The following is a 21,520-nucleotide window of genomic DNA, read 5'->3' on the forward strand; positions in this document are numbered from 1 at the left end:
AAAAGCCCAGCTTTGAGCACAAGGATGGACTTTCCAACTAACACATCTAAGATTCTGTGATAAGCTGAAGACATACAGGCTCAAAATTACAGCTGGGTCAAAACACTGCTAGCTGAGAATCTCTGCTGAAGCCCACAGGCAGTGGCTTTTGCAGTGTGCCCTTTGTGAAACTAAACACCCCCAAGCCATGCTCAGCCTCACTGGAGTCAACAGCAAAATTCTCTAGAGCTGGGACAAGTGCTTGAACTGATGGTGGAAAAACAGGATTTTCTGCAGGAGACAAACTAGTAATACATACAGTTCACAAGCAGATATATTCATAAGGAGCAATGGACTACTGTTGCAGGCTTTTGTTTGTAACATACAAACAGTACTGGAATCCATTATAATATGTACTACCATCATCTCTGGAATGTGTCCAAGCCTTTTAATTCTCTATTAATAACAATAAATGGAAGTTCTCATCCAGAACTATGGGGACAGTTACTGAACAGGGTGATCTGAGCTCTCTCCCAGTTCCTGTGATTCCCTAAGTAACCTGGGACATACTAAACTGATTTTTGCAGCACACAGTTCCCTCTAAAGCCCTAGATTAAATTCACTGCTGAAAAAACCCATCTGGTTTGATTTTTCTTAACATTTATTATATACTTAGAATAAATTTATTGTGTCTTTGGCATATATAAGAAGAAAAATTTAACTTTCAGTAAGAACAGAAATACAGTTCCCAAAGGCAACTGTGTGAAGAATCATAAAGCACAGCTAAGGTTATCTTAGGAACAAGATTCATTTCTTCTCATCCTGAGAGTGTGACCAGACAGGCTTACGTTTCTGAATAAAGGCTTCAATACCTTCCTGCCCATCTCTCAAAGTCAAATTGTCTACCATGACCTGAGTAGTCATTTTGTAAGCAGCATCGAGGTCCTGCGTCATCTGTCTGTAAAAGGTGGCTTTCCCCAATGCCAGGACAGATTTGCTGCTTTCGCATATCTTGTGAGAGATTTTCATGGTCTCTTCTTCCAGCTTGTCTTCTGGTACCACCTTGCTGACAAGCCCGTGCATTAATGCTTCTTGGGCAGAAAGAGGTTCACCCGTGAAAAGCATCTCTAATGCCACCTGAACAAGAAAAAATATCGTATTAAGTCAATTCAGCTGCTTTATTGCTTTGGTCTGCTTGGGGAATTTCAGCCGCCTCCTTCAATTACAAGTTCCTGTTTTGACAAACACAAGATTTAAATCTTTTGGCCTCTTAAACTGCCAAGAACTGTTAAGAGGTTTCAGCAAAGAGAAGGACTGGGTCTAAAGCTGGCCTTTTTTCCAAACCTGCTTGCTGATTCCAGCTGTCCTAGGCTGACAGCTCTGGGTTTCTTTTCAACAGCCCACAATCTCTAGTGATTGCAGTAGGAATTAAGAGAGATGTGGATGGTCCACAATGTCAAATGACTGAACTCAGTATTTTAAGCTGGGCATATAATAATAAATAAAGACTTACTACGTCAATGTGTAGTTTTTGAAAATACCTGCCTTACTTTTAAGTTTGGTCGGGGTGTTTTTAAATATGTCCTTCTTATAGCTGCATCTATTTCAGTCTCTTGCTGCTTCCAGCATCCTGTACTTGAGGTTTCAAATTAAAAAAAAACCCAAATACTCAGTGACTATTCAATGTTATATATCAGTAAGAATTTTCTTCCATGACTTCTGATGCAATTGACCAATGCCATGAATCGTAAGAGCTGATTATCCTCATTAGTATCTTTGCTCTGGTACCTACAAACAATGGCAACATTTCATTTGATAAAAGGTAAAACCCAAGAACTGTAGCGAATGTTCTTGCTACTTTGAAAAGTGGCACAGAAAAAAGTATATCCCATGCATTTAAGTAATCACAAACCCAAGGAATACTAATTCAGAAACAGTTATAACTGTACACTGCAGCACACTTGGGGAAAAAAGCCACAGACAGACTATATTTGAACAGGGTAGCCTTACAGATAGGAAATTTAAAGTTGAAGCTCTTACCCAGCAATTGGACTTGTGCAGTTAAGTCACTGCATCTCAGCAGAGCCCTGCTGGGCTTGAAGAGTCTGTCCGCATGAATCCAACTGGATCAGAACTTAGAATTTCCTTTCTCAATTACGGAAGCTTTACAGATAATACTATTGTTTATGCAGTGAGAGATGTGTAGTCACAATCAGTAGGAAATAAAGCAGGAAGAAAGTATAGGAGGGTTTTAGATGCTATTTAAAGCATCTTGATCTACACCCAGGTACATCATGCTGGCAGTGAAATGTCACTGCCTGGCAAGAATTGATACCTCCGTGGGACTGATATCCTGAACTAGCAGGGGTTTCCTCATCAGGGGAGAACATCATTGTCTAAAGCACAGAGCTGTCTGTTGGAAAGGAAAGGGATCGCTGAGCTGGTGTGCTGCTGGTATGAGTTCATGCTGGTTGCAATTGCAACAGTATGAAACTGCTTTCCCTAAACAGAATTCATCCCTTTATTATTTTTCCCAATCCAAAGAGTTATGAAGATGTCTTTTGCAATAAAGTATTTGGAATGTTGTTCTGCACAAAAATAAAGTTTAGGCAATGGAACTAAAACTCCTAACATGGGAACCTACTTCTTGCAAAATTACAAAGAGTATCTGGGAAGGAAGCCTACCTTTCTTGGAAGAGATCTGCCCAAGGCCACAGCTGGTGTGGAGCAAAACAGACCAATGTTTACTCCAGGAGTAGCAAATTGAGATTTCTCACTTGCCACTGCGATGTCACAGCTTGCCACAAGCTGACAGCCTGCTGCTGTAGCCAAGCCATTTACTTTGGCAATCACTGGTACTGGAAGTTTCTGGATTAAAGTCATAACCTGCATGCACAAAAGAAAGTGGTCAGTTAGTCCCTGAAATTTAAGCAGTGGCTGTTCTACAACTTGCAATTGCTTCACACACCTGATGTGTACATTTTTCAGCTTTATTAATTGGAGTTTAGTAAAAGAAACAAGCTCTGTGCAAAATCTGTTCTAATGCACAAGACCCCTGCTGTTCCAGTATCTGCTCAGTTGTGTTTATGTACCATGAGTTGATCCTGCTAACTCCAGTGGAAATGGAAACCGCAAGAATGAAAGGCAGAAACACTTGTTATCAGACCTGCATGGAGCTTGGGTGCCTCTGCACTGCAGGTCTAGTGTTTGTGCCTATGGGAAGACGTGTATCCAAGACACACCATCCCCACCTTCATTTGCCCCATAATGGAAAACTGACTTAATAAAAGTCTCTGTCCCAAGAAATTAAACCAGCCTCTTGCTGGTTTCTGCATGATCTCGAGCCTGGGTTGATCTCGCCCAAACACAATCACTGGATGTCCTTCTAGGCTTACTCTGCATTCCCAGGAAAGACCTACCTGCCAGGAAACAATTTTTCCTGCTTGCATTAGACATAAGATGGGAAAACACACTCATTCTCTCTCTCTCTCTCTCTGATAATTCTTGAAGATTGGACATCCAACTTCAGATAGCTGAAGTTAAGAAAGATGAATTTGTCTTAACTTTTCTAACTCAGGTCCTCCTTCCATACAGTGGGAATCAACAAACTTGCCTAATTTTAACGCCTGAAGATAGAAAATGCTAGTTAAATGATTACAGTCATTACCCGGATTTAAAAAAAAATAATCTCATATTAGCACAGTGTAGCAAGGTAACAAATTTTCATTTGCTACTTCAATTTCTTCAGTAGATGAAGTCTAGCAAATTTCATGTTGCTTAGGTAAAATTACCTACATTCAGTTTTGAAGTTGCTTAGGTAAAATTACCTACATTCAGTTTTGAATTTGATCAGTCTTTGCCTCCGTTCTTCTATCTTTGTTTAAAAATGATTTTTCAGTGGATCTTGAGAAGCAGACAACAAAAGAGTAACAATACGTGCATGTGTGCAGACAAATAGCTATAGATTACTCTTGTAGTTATAAAAATTCAAAAAGTCAACTGCTTCTCCGAAAAAAAACCCTGGTACTTGTGGTTTTGTATTTGAAAAGCATCTGGAGAAGTGATATCCTCAGCTGTCTCGAACGTGTATGTGGCAAGTACTTAGTTCTCGGATACTGCATTATATAGTATTGCTAACACTGTTATATGCATGGGGAAACAGAGGTGTAGCAGCTGAGATGATCTGCCTAAGATTACCAGTCATAGACAGATGTAGAAGCCAAAGTTCCTGAAAACCAGTCCAATGCTCTGGACCCCCTAGTCAACAATGCTGTAGGCATGTCATTCAGGGTAGGATCCATTCTACTTAAGTATTGAAATTTAGGAAGACACGATCCTGTTTTGGAAGCCCTCAAAAGCACCTTTCTCTCTCTATTGACCAAAAAAAAGCCAAAGTCAATTATTCTACCAGATAACTAAAATTTAGATATTAGTTAGGATCCTAAATAAAGCCTAAATTGATTTCTCTATTTCTGTTTCCCTGTAAAGTGCCATTATTATTTAACAGTAAGACCTTCTTCCTCCATGGGGATAACAGTCAGTTGTGATTTAGAAGAAAATTAAATCCCTTTAGGATACTCAGGTAGAGAGTTTAAAGCACTTATCACTACCATGAGCATCAGAAAAGAGATCACTTCAAGTGTCATTTCTTCTACTTAATTTCTTCCTGAACTTGCTTTGCCAATTTCACAGAAGCATTTAGGTTGACAGTGACCTCTTGAGGTCATCGAGTCCAACCCCCCTACTCAAGCAGGCTCGGGTAAAGCAGGTTGTCCAGCACTGTGTCCAGTTGGGTTTTGAGTATCTCCCCATCTCTGAATTTCATGGTCTCAGGAATATTCATCTAAAATCGGTATACCATTTTTTATTGGTAATAATGCTCCTTTACTAAACTTACTATACAGTAGGGCACCATTCTCACAAAGAAAGCTAGGCTTGTTTTTAACTCTAAATGCTGACATTGTTATTTTTTGCTATTTCTCTTTATTAATCAAAGTTAAGCTTGCTATAATACTCATTAATCCTGAATATAGCCACAATGCTCGATATATATACAGGACAATTTAAATTCTTCTGGTCCTTGATGTGAGAAATTTACCAACTCTTGATTTCATGCTCTATGGAATAAGTTTCACGTTTTTTCTGCCTGATCTTTCCTATTCTGTCACCCAGAAGCTGCATGGTTCAGTTTTCCACTGATGACATACTGCTGTTGTGCCCTGCAACTGCAAAATTCATATTCAGCTGTTGGCTGCTAAACTATTGGACCTTGGCCCCTTTCTGAGGAAGGGACTAACCTGTCATTCAGTCATATTTGTGCTTACCTCTTTGTGATCAGCATACCAAGATGAAATCCAGGCAAAGCTGCCAGGATGATTCCTTCATGTTACACTGAAGGCCCTTCCGCGGTAACTTTCACACATGGCTTTTACAGCATTTGTTAAATATGGGCTTGACAATGGGTATAAGAGATCATTATTACTGGAGGAACTAGAACAAAAGGCTTCAAATTACTTTCTGTGGTCACACTGAGCAGGATTAGAGGTCAAATTCCAGCGCTGTTACAATCAAAGACGTTTTTGCCATTCTCTGCAAAGGCTCCAGGATGTACTATAATTTCCCGACCTCCAGGTCTGTGCCTTTGTAACAAGAACTTGTATGGTCTGCTGTCCTGGTTTCAGCTGGAATAAAGTGTATTTTCTTCCTAGTAGCTGGTATAGTGCTGTGTTTTGGATTTAGGGTGGAATAATGTTGATAACACACTGAATTTTTAGTTGTTGCTAAGCAGTGCTTACAACAAAAGTCAAGGACTTTTCAGCTTTTCATACTACCCAGCCAGCAGAGGCTGCAAGTGCACAAGAAACTGGGTGGGGACTCAGCCAGGACAGCTGACCCAAACTGGCCGACGGGATATTCCATACCATGTGACATCATGCCCAGTATATAAACTAGGGGAGTTGCCTGGGGGGCACCGCAGCTTGGGGATTGGCTCGTCAGTGGTCAGCTGGTGGTAAGCAATTGTATTGTGCATCACTTGTTCTGTATATTCTATTATTATTACTATTACTATTATTATTATTTCACCTTCCTTTTCTGTCTTATTAAACTGTCTTTATCTCAATCCATGAGTTTGTTTTTTTTTTTCTTTCCAATTCTCTCCCCCATCCCACTAGGTGGGGGAGAGTGAGAAAGCAGCTGCATGGTTCTTAGTTGCTGGCTGGGGTTAAACCACGACATCTGCTGACTGGGCAACCAGCAAGTCAGATCTTACTTTCACGTTGTCTAATTGATGTTTAAGCTGGTCTTGAATTATTAGCTAGATGCTGGGAAAGAACATTTGTTCACAAGTGATTTGAAGGTGGTTATCCCTAGATTTCTAGGCAAGACATTGCCCAAATACTCAGCTGCAAGGAACACTGGCTAAACTAAGGAACATGACTAGGAGACATGCACATTGGCATGCTAGCTCTCTTATTTATCCCCTAGAGAAATCCAGGGAAAACATAATTTCACCAGGATCAGGTATTAAAATGGCAAAGCAGCAAAAAGCAAAGAATCTGGAGCAACAGTCTGTGCTTTAGCTAGCAGATGAGTAATGCTGTCCCTCCTTAAACAAGTGTCATTGCTTGCTCTTAATACCAGGCAAAAGGAGTGGCACTTAAGAAGAACTGCTTACCTCTGCACATATTTCAAATACTCGGGAATGATGCTTCACGTCGTCTTCACTTGACAGTTCCTTTAAATCATGGCCAGAACAAAACACAGGTCCTTCAGCTGCAAAGAATTTCAGGAAAAGTCAGTTGGAGTTAATCAAGAAACCAGGGGTAGCGGCATATCAACACCCCAGCTAAAGGTATGTCAACGGTCAAAAAGGAGCTTGGGGAGGGAGTTTCACACAGAGTTCCAAAATATTGTCTTTTGGGTTTTGTAACAACTTTCAATTGCCACAATGCAACATTTAACCACAGTCACATCCATAAACATTTTTAAAGGTGTAGTTTTACTTCCATTCCAAGTTAACTCCGTTAAAAATAAGGCACTTCACACCTCTAAGACCCGTTTCTTGTAAGGATACTGTTCTGAACAGCTCCTTGGTACAATGTAAACTAGTCAGCTGGAGCAAGGATGGAGTACTCTGCTCTCAGACTAATAAATACAGTTAGTCCCTATTTATTGTACCTAGCATTAATGATTAACTTTTGCTAAGTAAGCATCAAGATTTTTGTGCCATGGCATTCAAGGCCACAATGGAAAAAACAAAGATTGTTCTGCTAGAGGAGAATCAGAAGGGTTATTGGGGCATCTTTTCCTCCACTGCTAAAACTGTCACCTAGAGAATGCCAAAAAGCATGTCCAGGGTTTGGGCAGCAGAAGAGCAGGTTTCTGTGGACCTAAGCTTTGGATTTGCTTTCCTCCAGTGGCAGCAAAGATCAAAACAGCCTTTATGGGTACACAATCTTTACAAGTTTTCCTTTGTCATCAGGATATCTGCCATAAGAATAAACCACTTTGATGCTTTTGAATCCTTCAGAACTTCTAAGATATTTGTATGGACATGAAATTTCCAGCTACAACTATGCAGACACAACCTTACCTATGCATTTGTTTCTTACAGATCAGATTATTGCGACTCAGTCTATCCAGAAATAACCACATGATTAACATCAGTCAGCTCATGGGATCAGCAATACATATCTGGAAATTAATCACATCTGCATTTATGCATCATTGATGAAGAATCCACTGCAAAGTCTGTGTTAAAGACCCAAAGCATTCCCTGAGAAGTCTTTCATTTTCTTGAGATTTCTCCTTTTGCATTCCATTTAGCAAGGGAATTGGAAATCAACAGGAACATGCAATTTCTTTTTAAACTAAAACAAAAAACCAAATGAATTTGTGCTCACAAACTCCCAGACTACTGTACTGCCAAGGAAGAACCTGAAGTGTTTCACAAAAACTGTAACTGCTGTTTGAAACGTTTAATATATATTTAAACTCATCCCTGTGAAGTTAGCATACTTCCACTCTCATGTGCGTGCACTAACACACAGTGTTTTCCTCTACGTACAGGAAACAGCAGCATCCTAAATTAATAGACCTGTTTCTCCAAGAGGTTGCAAGGGGGGCAGGGGAAGGTTATCTTAAAATAGCAGAGGAAAAAAAGATGGCTTAAGAACAGCTCAAGTTTCATTATCTTTAAGAACTCTGCAGGTTAATACCTAAATGGAAGAAAACTGTAATAGGCTCTGAGAGAGAATGTTTTACATCTGCAGGTTACAGGTAACTGCAGTATCCGTATTATGCTCTCTCCTTCACCGGGGAGTTTTAAAAACAGTTTTGACAAACCAGTGGCAAAAATAACAAGGCTGATCCAGGCTTAGAGCAGGGGAACAGAGTTCACAATTTGAAGGAACCTTTGTGAGCCTCGTTTACTACAATCTATACCTGCCACCGAAGGCAACAATTCTCATACCAGCTCAGCCTGTTCCTGCACAAAAGCCCGCATCTGGGAATGTTATTTCTTTGGTTTGATAGAACCAGTTAGAACCTGGCTTTTGTTCTGTTTAAAGTATTCTTTACATATAGTTTTTAAACCAATTATTTCATCTACTGATTGTTTTTACAAAAGGAAAAAGCTCCTTATCGACTCTGTAAACACACTGCACAACCCGACTGAAATACGGACACTTTGAAAGGTGTTTCTACAGTGTTTCTGCTTAGACATGTTAACAAAAACGCAACAAAACCCAAGTCAGTTGTTAACGCCGCGTTCAAAAATGAGGAATTAAGCGCGTGAGACTGGAAATTGGGATGAGTACAGAAGAAGGGCAGGAGCGCCAGGTCTGAAGGGCGAGGGCACCCGTAGGATGCCCTGCGTCGTCCTGGCCAGCTCCACGGAAACCAACACCCAAGTCCCTTCCCGTCCCATTTTCCGTGATTCTGTGAGGGATTTCGGTTTAAACTCCGTACTATCCCGTTTCTGCTCCTTCCCTCGCCCCCCCCCTTCTCTTCCGTCGGCCTTAAGTGACGGAAGTACCTGAAATGATGATCACTCGGAGGTCTTTGCTTTTGACGTCGTGCAGCAGGTCCTCCCTGAGGGACTGCAGCATGGAGAGGGACAGGGCGTTTCTCTTCCTCGGGTCGTTCAAGATAATGTTTCTGCAAAAGCCGCGAAACGCGAAGAGGGTCGCTACAACAAACAACAAACGCCTTCAGAGCCTCACGGACGGGCCCGCAGCGGTGACACCCCCCCCCCCCCCCGCACCGCCTCCCGCCTCACCGGACGCCCTCCGCCTGCCGCCGGACCGTCAGCTTCTCCGGCGGGGGGGGCGGCCGCCCGCTTCCCGCCGCCGCGGCCCTGCTGAAGGCGGCGGCCAGGGGCCGCCTCAGCCGCCACAGCTCGGCGGCGGCCATGGCTGCCGGGCGAGGCGGGGCGGGCGGCTCGCTACCGTCCCCTAGGCCGGCGGCCTGCAGCCCGCCCCGAGCCGGAGCCGCCGGCTTTGGCGGGCGCGGGGCCGGGCCGCCGCGGGGCGGTGCTGCCTCGGCCCTGAGGGGAGGCGGGGGTGTCTCGGGTAACGCTGCGGGGGGAGGACGGCCCGGGTCTGCCCCCGGGGCGGTGAGTGCTGTGAGGGGAGAGAATAAACCGGTACAGACACCCCGCTTCGGCCGTCGGGTCAGGGCTCGGGCCCGATGGCCCCAGCGCGTTGGCTGTAGAGCCGGCGAGAGACCTCCTGGGACCTCTTGTTCTTCCTGGCATCCATGAGCGGGTAGCTTGGGGGTGTCGGAGGGGTACTGAAAATGCTGACGGTTTTGCTATAATTTCCTCAGATTCCACTAAGCGTTTGCGTCTAGGACCACGGGATGGAGATAGGGCTGTGCTGAGAAAGTTGTTCCTGACACGAAGGTGGGATGTATCCTCAGCAGAGAGGACAACTGTGATGTGCAGAAAGCATGAGATCACATTGAGGCCGAGAGTAACCGGCATGGGATGAAATTCAGTACTACAGGGTTTGCGGTCATATACTTGGGAACCAATAAGCTCATCATTTGGAAATGGTAGTGGAGGAGACCTTGCGTATCGTCATTGGTTCCACAGAGGCAGTCTGTAATCTGTACGACGCGTCCAAGAAACAAAAAGATGTGATTTTAAGAGGTGAGTTTAAAATTCAAAGTATTTTAGGGACATACAGGTACATTCACAGCTCATCTTGGTTATTGTTTCTGGCCACCCACGTTCAAGAAGCCAAACTAAAAGAGGGGCAGAGAGAGCGGATACAGCACAGAATGGAGACTGTTATGAGGGATGAGAGGAGCATTGTTCCCTGAGTCTAGCAAAACAAATATGAAAGGACTTACAACTGCTGTGTCCAGAGGACAGGCATTTTGCAATCTGAGAAGGAAAAAAGCTATGTAAGATGGAGAACTATGCAGGCACTATAGCAGACGGGTATACACTGAACATTAACACGTCTGAGCCAGAAACAAAGGAGCAAAGATACTGCCATTAGAGGAGTGAGACTGTGGGACAGCCCTGCCATGGAAGCCACATGGGTAAAATCTGTTTTTTTTGGGTTGGTTTTTTTTTTTAAGAGGGAGCTCAGGAGGCTTCTGAAAGGGGTTATATGATGTCTCTGCCTAGGTTACCAGAGGGATGTATCTGGGGAAGTGGGTCGCTCTCCATTTGTGTTTCTGCTGAACCCCAAAACTCTCCTTTGCCAGCTACTAGTATGATGCATAGTAAGTCTTTCTAGTTTGAGAGATGCACAACTCTCTGCAGACCCCAATTACTCAAAACAGTTCTTCCAGAAAATGTCACTTTGCAATATAACCTCTCACATTTCTTTCATTCTTCTGTTCTCTGTTTACTCGCAAGAGCGATGACCTCTCTTTCTTCACACCTGGCTCAGGCAGTCTCCTGGGAAAGAAGCAGCTGTGTGGATGAGGCAGCTAGTGAACAATCTGATCTGCCATGAGATGCTGACAAGCCCAAAGACCAAGCAGCATTGTTCCAGGAGATACAGGCTGCCCCAGTCATGATTCCTTCCTCTTCCTTATCACACTTACTCGTCACGTATCCTTTCCTAAATGCGAGGGGAAAGTAGTAATAATTGAAGTGTTTTACGCACATGCAGGTCTTCATTTTTTGTGCTCCGTTTTCTGGCAGAGCAGTAGGTACCCTAAAATAAAATAGATATATGTCCAGCATATGTTCCTTGTAAAGGTAAATCTGTACTCCTGTTTCCTGATTGCCCCACTCTTGTGAGTTCTTGCAAAATACTTGTAGGTTCCCAAATGTGTCTCTAGTTTTCATCAGTGTCTGTTGAACCCTGGCATCTTCTTCTGACTGTAGTGGCAATTGTGGCTTTTCAGTTCTGAGCATCAGCCTCATAAAAGAACCACTTGAATTTTGTGTTCAGTAATGTATTTACGTATACAGACAGTAATAGCTTAGTGTGGGGATGCACTTTCTGCTTACTGACTTTATATTGCCTAAAACAATAACCCGTCAGATCATTGGGCTTTGTGGCTCTACTGTAATAGCAACAGTGGGTTTATGTACACTTTCAAGTGTTGAAGGACACTGATAGGCCTGAGAGCCGGGTCTGCACTGGTCTTTCCCCGCTTGCCCATTTTCATTTTCTCATGGTTGTTTGTACGTCATGGTCATTCACTGAAAAGTTCTTCCAAAATTTACTTTTAATATGTGGTAGGAATCTGTAGCAAAAAAAATGCCCATTTAGAAGAAAACGAGATCATCTTAAATAGATCATAGCAGTTTTCAAAGTCCTTGCCTGGTGTGGCAAAGGCCAGCACACAGAGAACACAATGTGTGTGTTAGCTCTGGGAGGAGTTCTCAGTCCCCTGCAACTCTGACCAGTGACCCCTTTCAAGCTGGCCTTGTGAATACAATCTTATTTTTTTTCTTCCAGTTCTTTCTTTTTCTCTGTCCTCTTGTCCTTTTTCTGTCCATCTCCAAGGAAAGAATTTTTTTTGGTCTTCTCCAAAAAGCTTCTTTTTAATATAGTGTTTGCAGCTCCCTGGAAATTCTGTTCTTTTTCACTTTGATTGACAACCTCATGCTTCCTTTCACACCCACCCCCATTACAGATTTTTTTTTTGGCTGCAGCTTCCCCAATGCATTAAACAGACCTGCTGCTGCCTTCTCTGAGAAAGTGCTGAGAAAACTTTTCCAATTTCGGGCAGCTTTCCTTTTTATAGCATTTGCTAGCAGCATTGTGATTACGACTAAGCTCGCACTTCCAACTGGAGACAACTGGGAGCCAGGATTGCAAGTACCAGACAGGGCTTTTCTAACCTTTAGCTGTATTGATCCTTCATATAAAATAAAAAGGGAGATGATAATGGACGTAACGCAACTTCATCATGAGATCATTACAAAAACTTTCAGGGTATCATGGTGTGCAACGAAAGGATGTTTTGAAATTCCAGTTGCTTAGCTGCTGTAAAGCACTCTGGGGTCTCCACTCTAATGTTGCTAGATAGCATGCATGGACAACAAAGATAGTGTACAGGATCCCCTTCTTTATGAAGCACGAGTATTTATTTGGGTCTTTATTTTCTTGGCTTTCGATGAGCCCAGATGGGACATGCACCTTGTAAGAGTACCTGCTTCACCTCAATGGTCAGTATAAATAGCAGCTCATCCCAGGGCAAAGGCAGACCTTGTTGGGATGAGGCTGAAATGTAAAACACATATACACACACATATGTAAATGAGTAAATATATACATAAAGACATTTATACCTATTAATTGGGATGCTGTGATGAAAAATTGGGACTATTTTATGGAATGTGAGGCAGGCATATCCCTAGCTGAGTTTCATGCAAATTATTTCTTGTGAAACGTTGGCATTCCCAGAGGATCTTGTGACCCAATTTTCAACACTGCTAAGGCATTAAAATTCCACTGGGAGCCAGAGGGGTTCAGCACCTTTAAAACTCAAGGACTGCTTAATTCTTGTCAGGTGTGTAGTAGTTCCAGGATAACAGGGAGAGCAGGGCCCTGTTCTTGCACCCAGGCCAAGGAAAATAAATTATTTTCCTGCTTTGTGAATTCTGCTAGCGAAGAGATAGATTAGCGCATTACGGTTTCTCTGATGTAGAACCCTCCAGGACTGCCTAAAGAAAAGATGAAAAAAGGTTGTGCATTTTTCTTCCTATTTAGCCAGGACTCTGAGCTGAGTCCCAGCACCACATGATGGGTGCTGTCCATGTAACATTTTTTACTGTATCCTTAGACAATTTATGTTTTCTGTATTGGTATTAAGATAGAAATAGAACAGAAACTTCAGGACAATACTCACTCGGGCTGGGATTTTCTAAGAGTATGAAGCTAAGGGCTCTCTGTCCATGCCTGGAATTCATATGACTTTGCTACCTAACCTTCTTCGGGTCCTAGCCTTGTCTTTTTTCTTTGAAAAGATATTATTCTACTTTACTTTAGTCTCAGAAAGATATGTCATGTATCAGCCTTCTGATAGGCTTTAATTACTAGTAGTAGTAATTAAAAATCAGTTGTAGGATTGATGTATAGCAGACTATCAGAAAATTTTAGCCTGTACTCTAAGTGATTTTTAAAAAAAAATTATTGATTATTCTGTAAAAGAAGGGACTTGAATCTAGTTTTAACTCCATGACTGCTGCTGATATTTTGTAATAACCTGTGAACCAGGCTCAACACCTGCCACTCCAGTCAGGCTCAGATTAAGTCCTTACTTGGCAGTACTGCTGCCTCCTGTAATTACATTTTGCGTTCCTTCTGCAAACAAGCCGGTGTCCTGTTTGGCTTTGACTTTTAAACATAAAGCTCTCAGTGCTATTACTGCTGCAGTTTTTTGCAATGACTGCTCAGAGCTTTTCCTCTGTCACTGTGTGGCAGCACTGCTCCATGTAATGGATGCTACTTATTTTGCCTTCAGCTTGAGAACCAGGTGAATGATCAAAGGCCTTTTGTCACTAGACCCATCCCTGTTCCTCTTTATTTGCTGTTTTTCTCCTATGCTCCCCACGCTCATTTTTCATCCGTCATTGTCCTCACTTCCTCAGAGGTTTTGCAGTGATTCATATTTCCCTGGCTTTAGCATTAGATTTTTCATATGTGCCTTCCAATTATGAGATTCTTAAGATGTGAACAATGATCAGAATTATGAAATATATGGAAGGCTATTAACAGGCTTGGGAAAAAAGGTGGTATTCATTCCTGCCCTCAGAGTATCTAACCTTAGGTTCTCAATTTAGATACTTAATCCTGCAAGGCTCCCTACACAATCAATAGAGACGTGTACTCCTCCGCAGGGCTGGTCAGAGTGTCTAAATTGGATGCCTGCTCCCAGTGCCTCTCCAGGCTGCCTGCTTCTCTCTATTGATTGCGCAGGGAACCAAGGCAAACCAGTCAGATGCGTCTCACAGATGGTATGAATGTTCCCCTTACCCACACAAAAGGTACAAAAGCCAATCTCAGCCCAGGGACCTTGCTGGAGGAATGGAGTACCAGAATCCTCTCAGCCTGACAATCCTCTGACTGTATCTCGGGATTCACTTCCAGATGTCAGTGTCTCTCTGCTGCGGTTACGGATAAAAACAATCCTGTGAAAGAAGAGGTAAATTGTAGCTGCTGTTTGGGGCCAAGAGCAAAAATTTGCCTAAAAGTTCTCCGTACTTGGGAAGAGCCACTGTCATTGCATGGCTTTGCTCCAAGCCACGTCTGCAAATGACAATTCTCACCACAGAATTACACCCTCTACCCACCTTGTCCCCACCTCTGCTAGTAACTTCTTTTCCATAAGAAAATATGTTCAATTTTCTGGACTCTTCCGGTTCACCTGTTTCCTGCCCTTTGGCCAATTTTCAGCTCATTTCATTTTCTTTCATTCCTTTTCACCCCATAACAACCACCAGAGGCATGGTATTAGAACTGGAGAAAATATTCATTTATTTTCAATTAAATAGGATTTTTATCCAATAAGAATACCAGATACTTACAAATGAGCATGAGTTTTGTAGGGAAGTAGGAGAATGACAGAATCCTAATAGTTAACGGTTCCTTGGTACCACCAAAGTCAGAAGGTCCATGGGGATAACAGATAAAATCCACCTTCGGCAGAAAAGTTTACACAGTCACAGGAAAAATTAGTTCAGTTAGGAGCTGAAGCCAGCCATGTCAATACCAGACTGGGGCAAGAGGACAAGGATGCTTTCAAGTGTCCCCAGGTGAAACATTTCTTTCAAGGGGCTTGATCCAGAATGCTGCTCATTAATGGGTTGTCAGTGACTTATGTATTTTAATGTCGTACATCTTACCTCATCTTATCTTGCATCTTATCTCCCCTGTGCTGTGTCAAATGGCAGCTATGAGGCAGGACAAGGAATCACCAGTGAAGCTGCCCACTGCTTGTGTATATTTTCTTCCCTCGTACAGGAGGGAACGCCAGGTAGGAGTTTGGGTTGAGACCGTAAGCCAGCTGGCCCAAATACTCTCACTGCACCGTTTTATCTTATCAAGGCCACACATGTTAAATTTGCAGTGTGTTGGCACTAAGGAAAGGGCGACGGCCTGATTCAACACAGCTGTCCGATATTGTGGAGAAACATCCTGTAACTCTCTGTGTCAAAGTGCTCTGGTTCCTGTTTCCAGGCAGAGGAAATATTAATACATAATGAGCAAAGAAAATTATTCTGTATTTAGGGAATACTAACCCACAAATTAAAAGGGGCATTTTTATAATAAAGGATTATTTTAGTTTTGAAGGAAAAAAAAAAGGTTTGGGAATTATGTCTGTCAACCAGATCTCTCAAGGAGATTGGAAGAGAAAAGAGATTAAAAGTTGCAGGAAAATTATTGCTGAGGAGAACAAAAAGACAGAAATGAATGCTTGCTATGAGGAAAAGGCTGCAGCACAAGTTCAGCGATCATCTATCTCGTGTGACCTACCGACCAATTAATCGGCATGCGTGTGCCAATCAATATGCATCGCTTGGAGCCAGACCCAGCCTTGCCTCTCATCCAGCGATGAGTTACAGGCCATGGAAGGAAGCTGAGACACAGTGTGTTTGTGTATGTGCCAAACAGAGACACTGTAAGAGAGGGGATTATATATAAGGGGACCTTCGGGTTACTGTGACAGTGGATGACTGAATTCAAATTTGTAGAAAACAGTCTCTACTAGTTCTGTATTGAAGAAATAAACTCATGTTGCTACTTCCCTAATACTCTGCATTGCCTCCCCTCTCACTCCCCCCTGTACCTCCAGTCCTCCTGATCTTCCTGTCCATTAATTGAGGAAGACGTGCTATGGTGTGAAGAGTGCAGGGTTTTGGCAGGTCAAACACAACAGATGAATGCCCAGTGAAGTCTGCAGCTTTTCTCTTATTAGAGGCAATAATTTGGGTCTCTAGTCTCTGTCCGGCCATCGGTGTTCTTAAGAGAGAGGTGGATACTTAAGATCACTGAGAACACCAACCTGCTGTCAAATATAGCAGGAGACAAAGAGTGTGATCATATTTCCAAAGGAAACCAGGCTAAAATAACCTCCATGATAATGTCAATCTCCTGCATTTAAAATTACGCTGTTGTTTTAACAAAGAATAGCCTCCTGCACAATAGCAACACTACAGTAGAGATTTTCATCGCTATGTAACTGTTTTAGTGAGAGCTGAGCTGATTAGTACTGGAAAGATTCTTAATATGGCAATGGACTTATCAATTATCAATGAACATTTTAATGAACTAATCACATTAGTGAATTTTTAGAGTTCCATTTATTTTAAACAGCCAACTGACTTGTTTTTATTTTCAATTTTTCATGCCACTTGTATGAGAAACTTGTGCTTGGGCTTCACAAGACAGCAGGAAAGACGTGTGCACACCGATTTCCCCCTCTCTTCTCATCAGAGGCAAGGAAATCAAATGCTTCCCCAATTTACATCCTACTTAATCCCACTGATGTTAATTTACTTAAACCTGGGTACATTATTTGTCCAATTAGATCTGCACAGTATGCAAAATATGAGGGTTTGGCTAGGCCTTTTTAAAATAATGTAGTTTAATATATCACTTATTTTAAAACACAGCTACCTGCATTTCTTCTTCATCAGTATTTATGTGCTTAGTTCTGGAGGAGGCCAAAAAAGACCATTTCTATCTAGTAATTTATTTAAATTCCAGGTTTCCTTATTTCTTCTTCTTTCGGGAGTACCTTTTGTGCTTGGCACATTCAGCTGTAGGAACCTGGGCACCTCAAATGATACTACTATTCTCAGCAGGAACCTTCAGGGAGCTGAACAGCATATATTTGGACATCTGAGGTAGACGAAATACAATTATACGAATTAATTGTGGCTGTGAAGTTTTTCAAGTTCTTCGTGTTTTTCATGAACATACAGATTTGGTTGTTGACAGTGGCATGAAGTTTCATTTGAATTGCTGAGAATGGAAGAGTGTCTGACTTTGCCAGCCAGCTGAATCTCAGTCCTGTTTGAAGTTGATGGCTGGATTCTTATGGACTTCATTGGTGCCAGGTTCCCATCTGCCAGTTTTCTGGATGTGGCACAGCAATTCTCAAGCACTGACACTAGTGGCAACTCATGATGGTTCATGAAGACTTACTTTCAGCTTTTGGATAATTGCATAATTGCAACATAATTGCACAGCTTTTTGATAGTAGAAGACCAACTGCTTTTCTTCAGTGCACATTAACATTAATCAGTTGTCTAGGTCTGGATCAATCTATAGAAGTGAAACTACAGGGACATTAGGAAGGTAAATCAAGTTTATTACACGAGTGCCTAAGGCTGAGAAAGTATGAGGCTCCCCCTCACAAGATACTGTACTCCCTGCTCCAAAAATGCTCAGAGCTGGAGAAAAGCAGCTTAATGTATATGTAAACATGAAGGTTGCAATCTGATAGCAAGTAGGTAGGTTATGTAGTATTTTGGTGATGTAAGAGTAGTTATGAGAATACAAATGGAAAGAAAAGAGAAAGGAGAAGAGATACTGAAAAGAGGATTGTTGGAGTAACAGTAACAGGAGTGGAATGAAGCTGATGTAAAGAGATTTTGAGCGCAGGGGCTGGAACAAACAACTAGTGAACGTGGGTGAAAGTCGAGCCAGAACTGCAGAATGGCTCTGGGGGTGGTTGTCACTCCTGCCTCAGCAGCTGCTCTCATGGCTTGCTTTCTCCTCGTCTGAGACCTGGTTCCCCCAGAAATGGGGACTGCTGTCATTTTAGATGCGAGCCAGAACATCTATAGCTTTTTTTTTTCTCTTTCTGAATTTCCTTTTTAAGCAGATTTAAGGAGTGAAACACACAGCGTACACAAAGGGACGTTTGCAGTAATGTGTTGAAAATATTGGCCCAGATCTTCAAGTTTAGGAACTAAAGCTAGGTATCCACAAGCTAAATTAGAGCAACTCTAATGCTGGTTTTAAATTAAATGTGCCTGCTCACAGCCTCATTTATCAAGTGACATAAAACCAGAGATACTTTGATGTCCCCTTGTTTCTTCATTACATCAGCTCTAGGCCACCTCAGGATTTGTCCTCCGCTGAGAGAGTTCTCCTGTAACACACTGAGCTGTCTGTTTGTTTCTTCCATCTGCTCCTATCTTCTAGAGGAGGGATTAGAATTTGTCTTGAGGAATCCCCATTTTCTTTTTATAGCTTCACGCTGATTCACCATGGGAAGGGGTTCAGGTATGAGGAAAGTTGCAGGCTGTGAACTATATCCTGCTCAGCTGTACACCTACAGCTTTCACTCATTTGTAAAAAAAGACTGACATGCATCCAAGAGGATAATTTGGTCCTGTTCCTGTTATTAGACCTGCATGACTTGATATTGCTCAGAAATAGTTTCCTGGCTTTTGGAAGCCTGTTATTATCATTACGAGACTCTCACTCTTTGTAGGAAGAGGTAGGCTTTTGACAACGAGTAATTCTCCTCTCCATATCCTCAAGCCTACTGTTCCCCTTCCATTTACATCCAACCATGACAGCTGGGACAAAAAAGCCAGTCTCATTTCTTTGTATGGAGAAGTAATTTGTAGCTGCATTCTGCCCAAGGTTCTGAATAAACCAAAAAGCATGGGTTTTTTTGACCTGTTTCTTTGATCCAAACAATTCCTGTCCCCCAAAAGGAAATAAAACAATGTCCAATCCTGCAAAGAAAACAATAAAGAACAAGATATTATTTTAATACTTTTTTTTTAAAAAGGTATACTTAGAAAATTTAGGTATAGCTGATCTAGCTGGGGGTAGGAGAATGCAGTGGATGAGCCCATCTCAGTCACTTTTCCAGTTATGTTTTCTATGATAATATGATTGGGAAGAGGATAATTATCAGCAATATCCAGTGTGAACACAGGAGCAGAGTTGGAGTGCTGCCTGATTACAAGGTATTTGTCTAACACTCATCATCGTTGTATGAGAATGCTTTAATTAGCATTGAAAACATTTAGTTACATACACTCTCTCTGTCAAAAATCGATTGTGTGCCTGATGGTTTTTACACTGTATTAAATGCTAAGTATTTAGACCTACATGGGCACACAGTGTCATCACCCGAGAACACTAAAACTTATAAATCCTTGATTTTCATTTGCAACAGAAATACCAAGAATCATTAAGGCTGTTAAATTATCAACATTGATTTTGATGTTGAAATGACTGAAAGTATCAATCATGCAGCAGATTTCATTGCAAGGTAAACATTTTATTGTCAGTAAGGATGAATGATCACAAAATGTGTTTTGTCTACTCAAAAATAGATAATCAGCTTATAATCATGAAGAGGACAAATGATCCTGATCTATTTCTACAAAGGCAGATCCTGTTCTGGCATCTGAACAGCTGAGTAGGAGGTATGTATATATTTAAAGACAAGATGCTATGCATACAGAGCAGATTCTTATTTGGTTCTTATACTGGTTTATATTCAGCTCTAAATGCAGTTCAGATGATATTTTCCAAACCATTTACTTCTCTCCATTTAGTTCATCAAAGTTATTCAAATCTGGATTTTAAACCTGTGTTTCTACAAAGTTGACTGGAAGCAGATTTCATTTACCTAATGTAAAGGTTAGACTCAGCACACAGATTAAGATACCTAAATTTAGGTGTCTGCACGTAGGTGTTTACATGTGAGCTAGCTGTCGTAGCTCCCATCGCGGTCAGAGGAGGCACCTATGGTTGGTTAGCTTGATAGCGCTCAAGATTCATTGACTACTGATCAGATCACCATTAGCTGTAAAGGAAGCTTAGACACCTAACTCGCATCTTGAAAACACATACTGTTAAGTGTCTCAAACTGCAAACTGAACCTGATCTCAGGCATTTATAAAATAGACGTCAAAAGCTGAGCAAGTACTTATTGAGTAATTTCCCAGTATAATCAATGAAGAGCTGGTCAGTGGAGCTTAGGGTGTGATTAATCCAATCAACTGTAAGTGTCTGTTTTATAACGAGCTGAACCCTAAACTCCTTTGACTAGCCCTCCAGCAAGCAGAATGGGAGCCTAGACACCTAGTTTATGTATAGGCACATTGTAGACACCTAAGGTTAAGATCAATCCTGCCCTATGTGGCTACTACATGAGGAGATCCTCTTGTCTGACTTCTTGCATGAAACAGGCTGTAGAACTGAGCTCAGCAGTCTCTGGATAAGCAGTCTCACAAAAAAGGTGGTTAGGTACACTTGCGACCCCACTCATCTATGGCTTGCCCGGAGACTCTGCACATACCAGGCTTTTCCCAGCTCTTCCACAAAGTCTAGACAAGGAGAAAAAAGATTCCTTTATGCACAATAAAGGCAGGGGGTCACCGACGATTCCTTCTTGGGTGTGACTGATGCAGGACACAACATGATTACACCTTTCTGGCTCAATGTAGATGTTTCAGACAAAATTATCAAGAAAAGGCTGATGCAGCTTGTGTGACAGATTTTCATGATTGTATGGAAAGTCCGAGATGTATTTGAAGTGACAAATTATGTGTCATTTAATTAGCTGATACAGTGGATATGTTGGCCCTGCCAGAGGGTACTTCTAAACTCTTTGTACCAACTAATTTTAGTTGAGAGACAGTACAATGAACTTAGTCCATTTTCTGCATTTTTCCCAAATGCAGATTTCACCCTTTATCTTAACTGAAGAGGGAGCAGCACCTTATATTTTCCATTATCTCCTCTGCTTCTAATTAAAATTCAACTATGGGTCAAATCCTTGGCTGGAAAGAGTGTATACAGACCAGGATCTGCCTTGTATAAAAAAGTTACAAAAACAGGATGTGTTTTATTTGACTGGAGTGAACTTAATGGTCAGGGGTCATTTTCATTTAAGACATTTTTTCTCATGGTTTTCAAATGTATTTTGTTTCTTAAATGACAGCAAAAATAAAATGCATTTTTCTCAGCATTTTTTCTTAAGGATCTCAAGGCACTTTATTGGCAGTATTTTGCTAAATCTTGCGGTCTCCCTATACAGTGAATATATCACTGCTTGCCTTATCTGCTTTCTCAGCTTTCAGGCT

General features: G+C 41.8%; 1 protein-coding gene and 1 long non-coding RNA gene across 2 annotated transcripts; one reads left to right on the forward strand and one right to left on the reverse strand.

Moving 5' to 3' along the window:
• Positions 1-622: 622 nt before the first annotated feature.
• ECHDC3 (enoyl-CoA hydratase domain containing 3) lies at positions 623-9,750 on the reverse strand. The gene is given in 6 exon segments (XM_052790129.1): positions 623-1,116; positions 2,665-2,865; positions 6,656-6,753; positions 9,017-9,138; positions 9,260-9,542; positions 9,545-9,750. Coding segments are annotated over 6 exon segments (1,230 nt in total). The 5' UTR covers positions 9,741-9,750; the 3' UTR covers positions 623-786.
• Positions 9,751-10,033: 283 nt separating this feature from the next.
• Positions 10,034-21,384, forward strand: LOC128143167 (uncharacterized). Its single transcript, XR_008235662.1, has 3 exons — positions 10,034-10,132; positions 10,853-11,050; positions 19,771-21,384. It is a non-coding gene; the product is annotated as an uncharacterized LOC128143167 (long non-coding RNA).
• The last annotated feature ends 136 nt before the right edge of the window (positions 21,385-21,520 follow it).

The sequence above is a fragment of the Harpia harpyja genome, chromosome 6 (genome assembly GCF_026419915.1).
Source record: "Harpia harpyja isolate bHarHar1 chromosome 6, bHarHar1 primary haplotype, whole genome shotgun sequence".
Lineage (NCBI taxonomy): Eukaryota > Metazoa > Chordata > Aves > Accipitriformes > Accipitridae > Harpia > Harpia harpyja.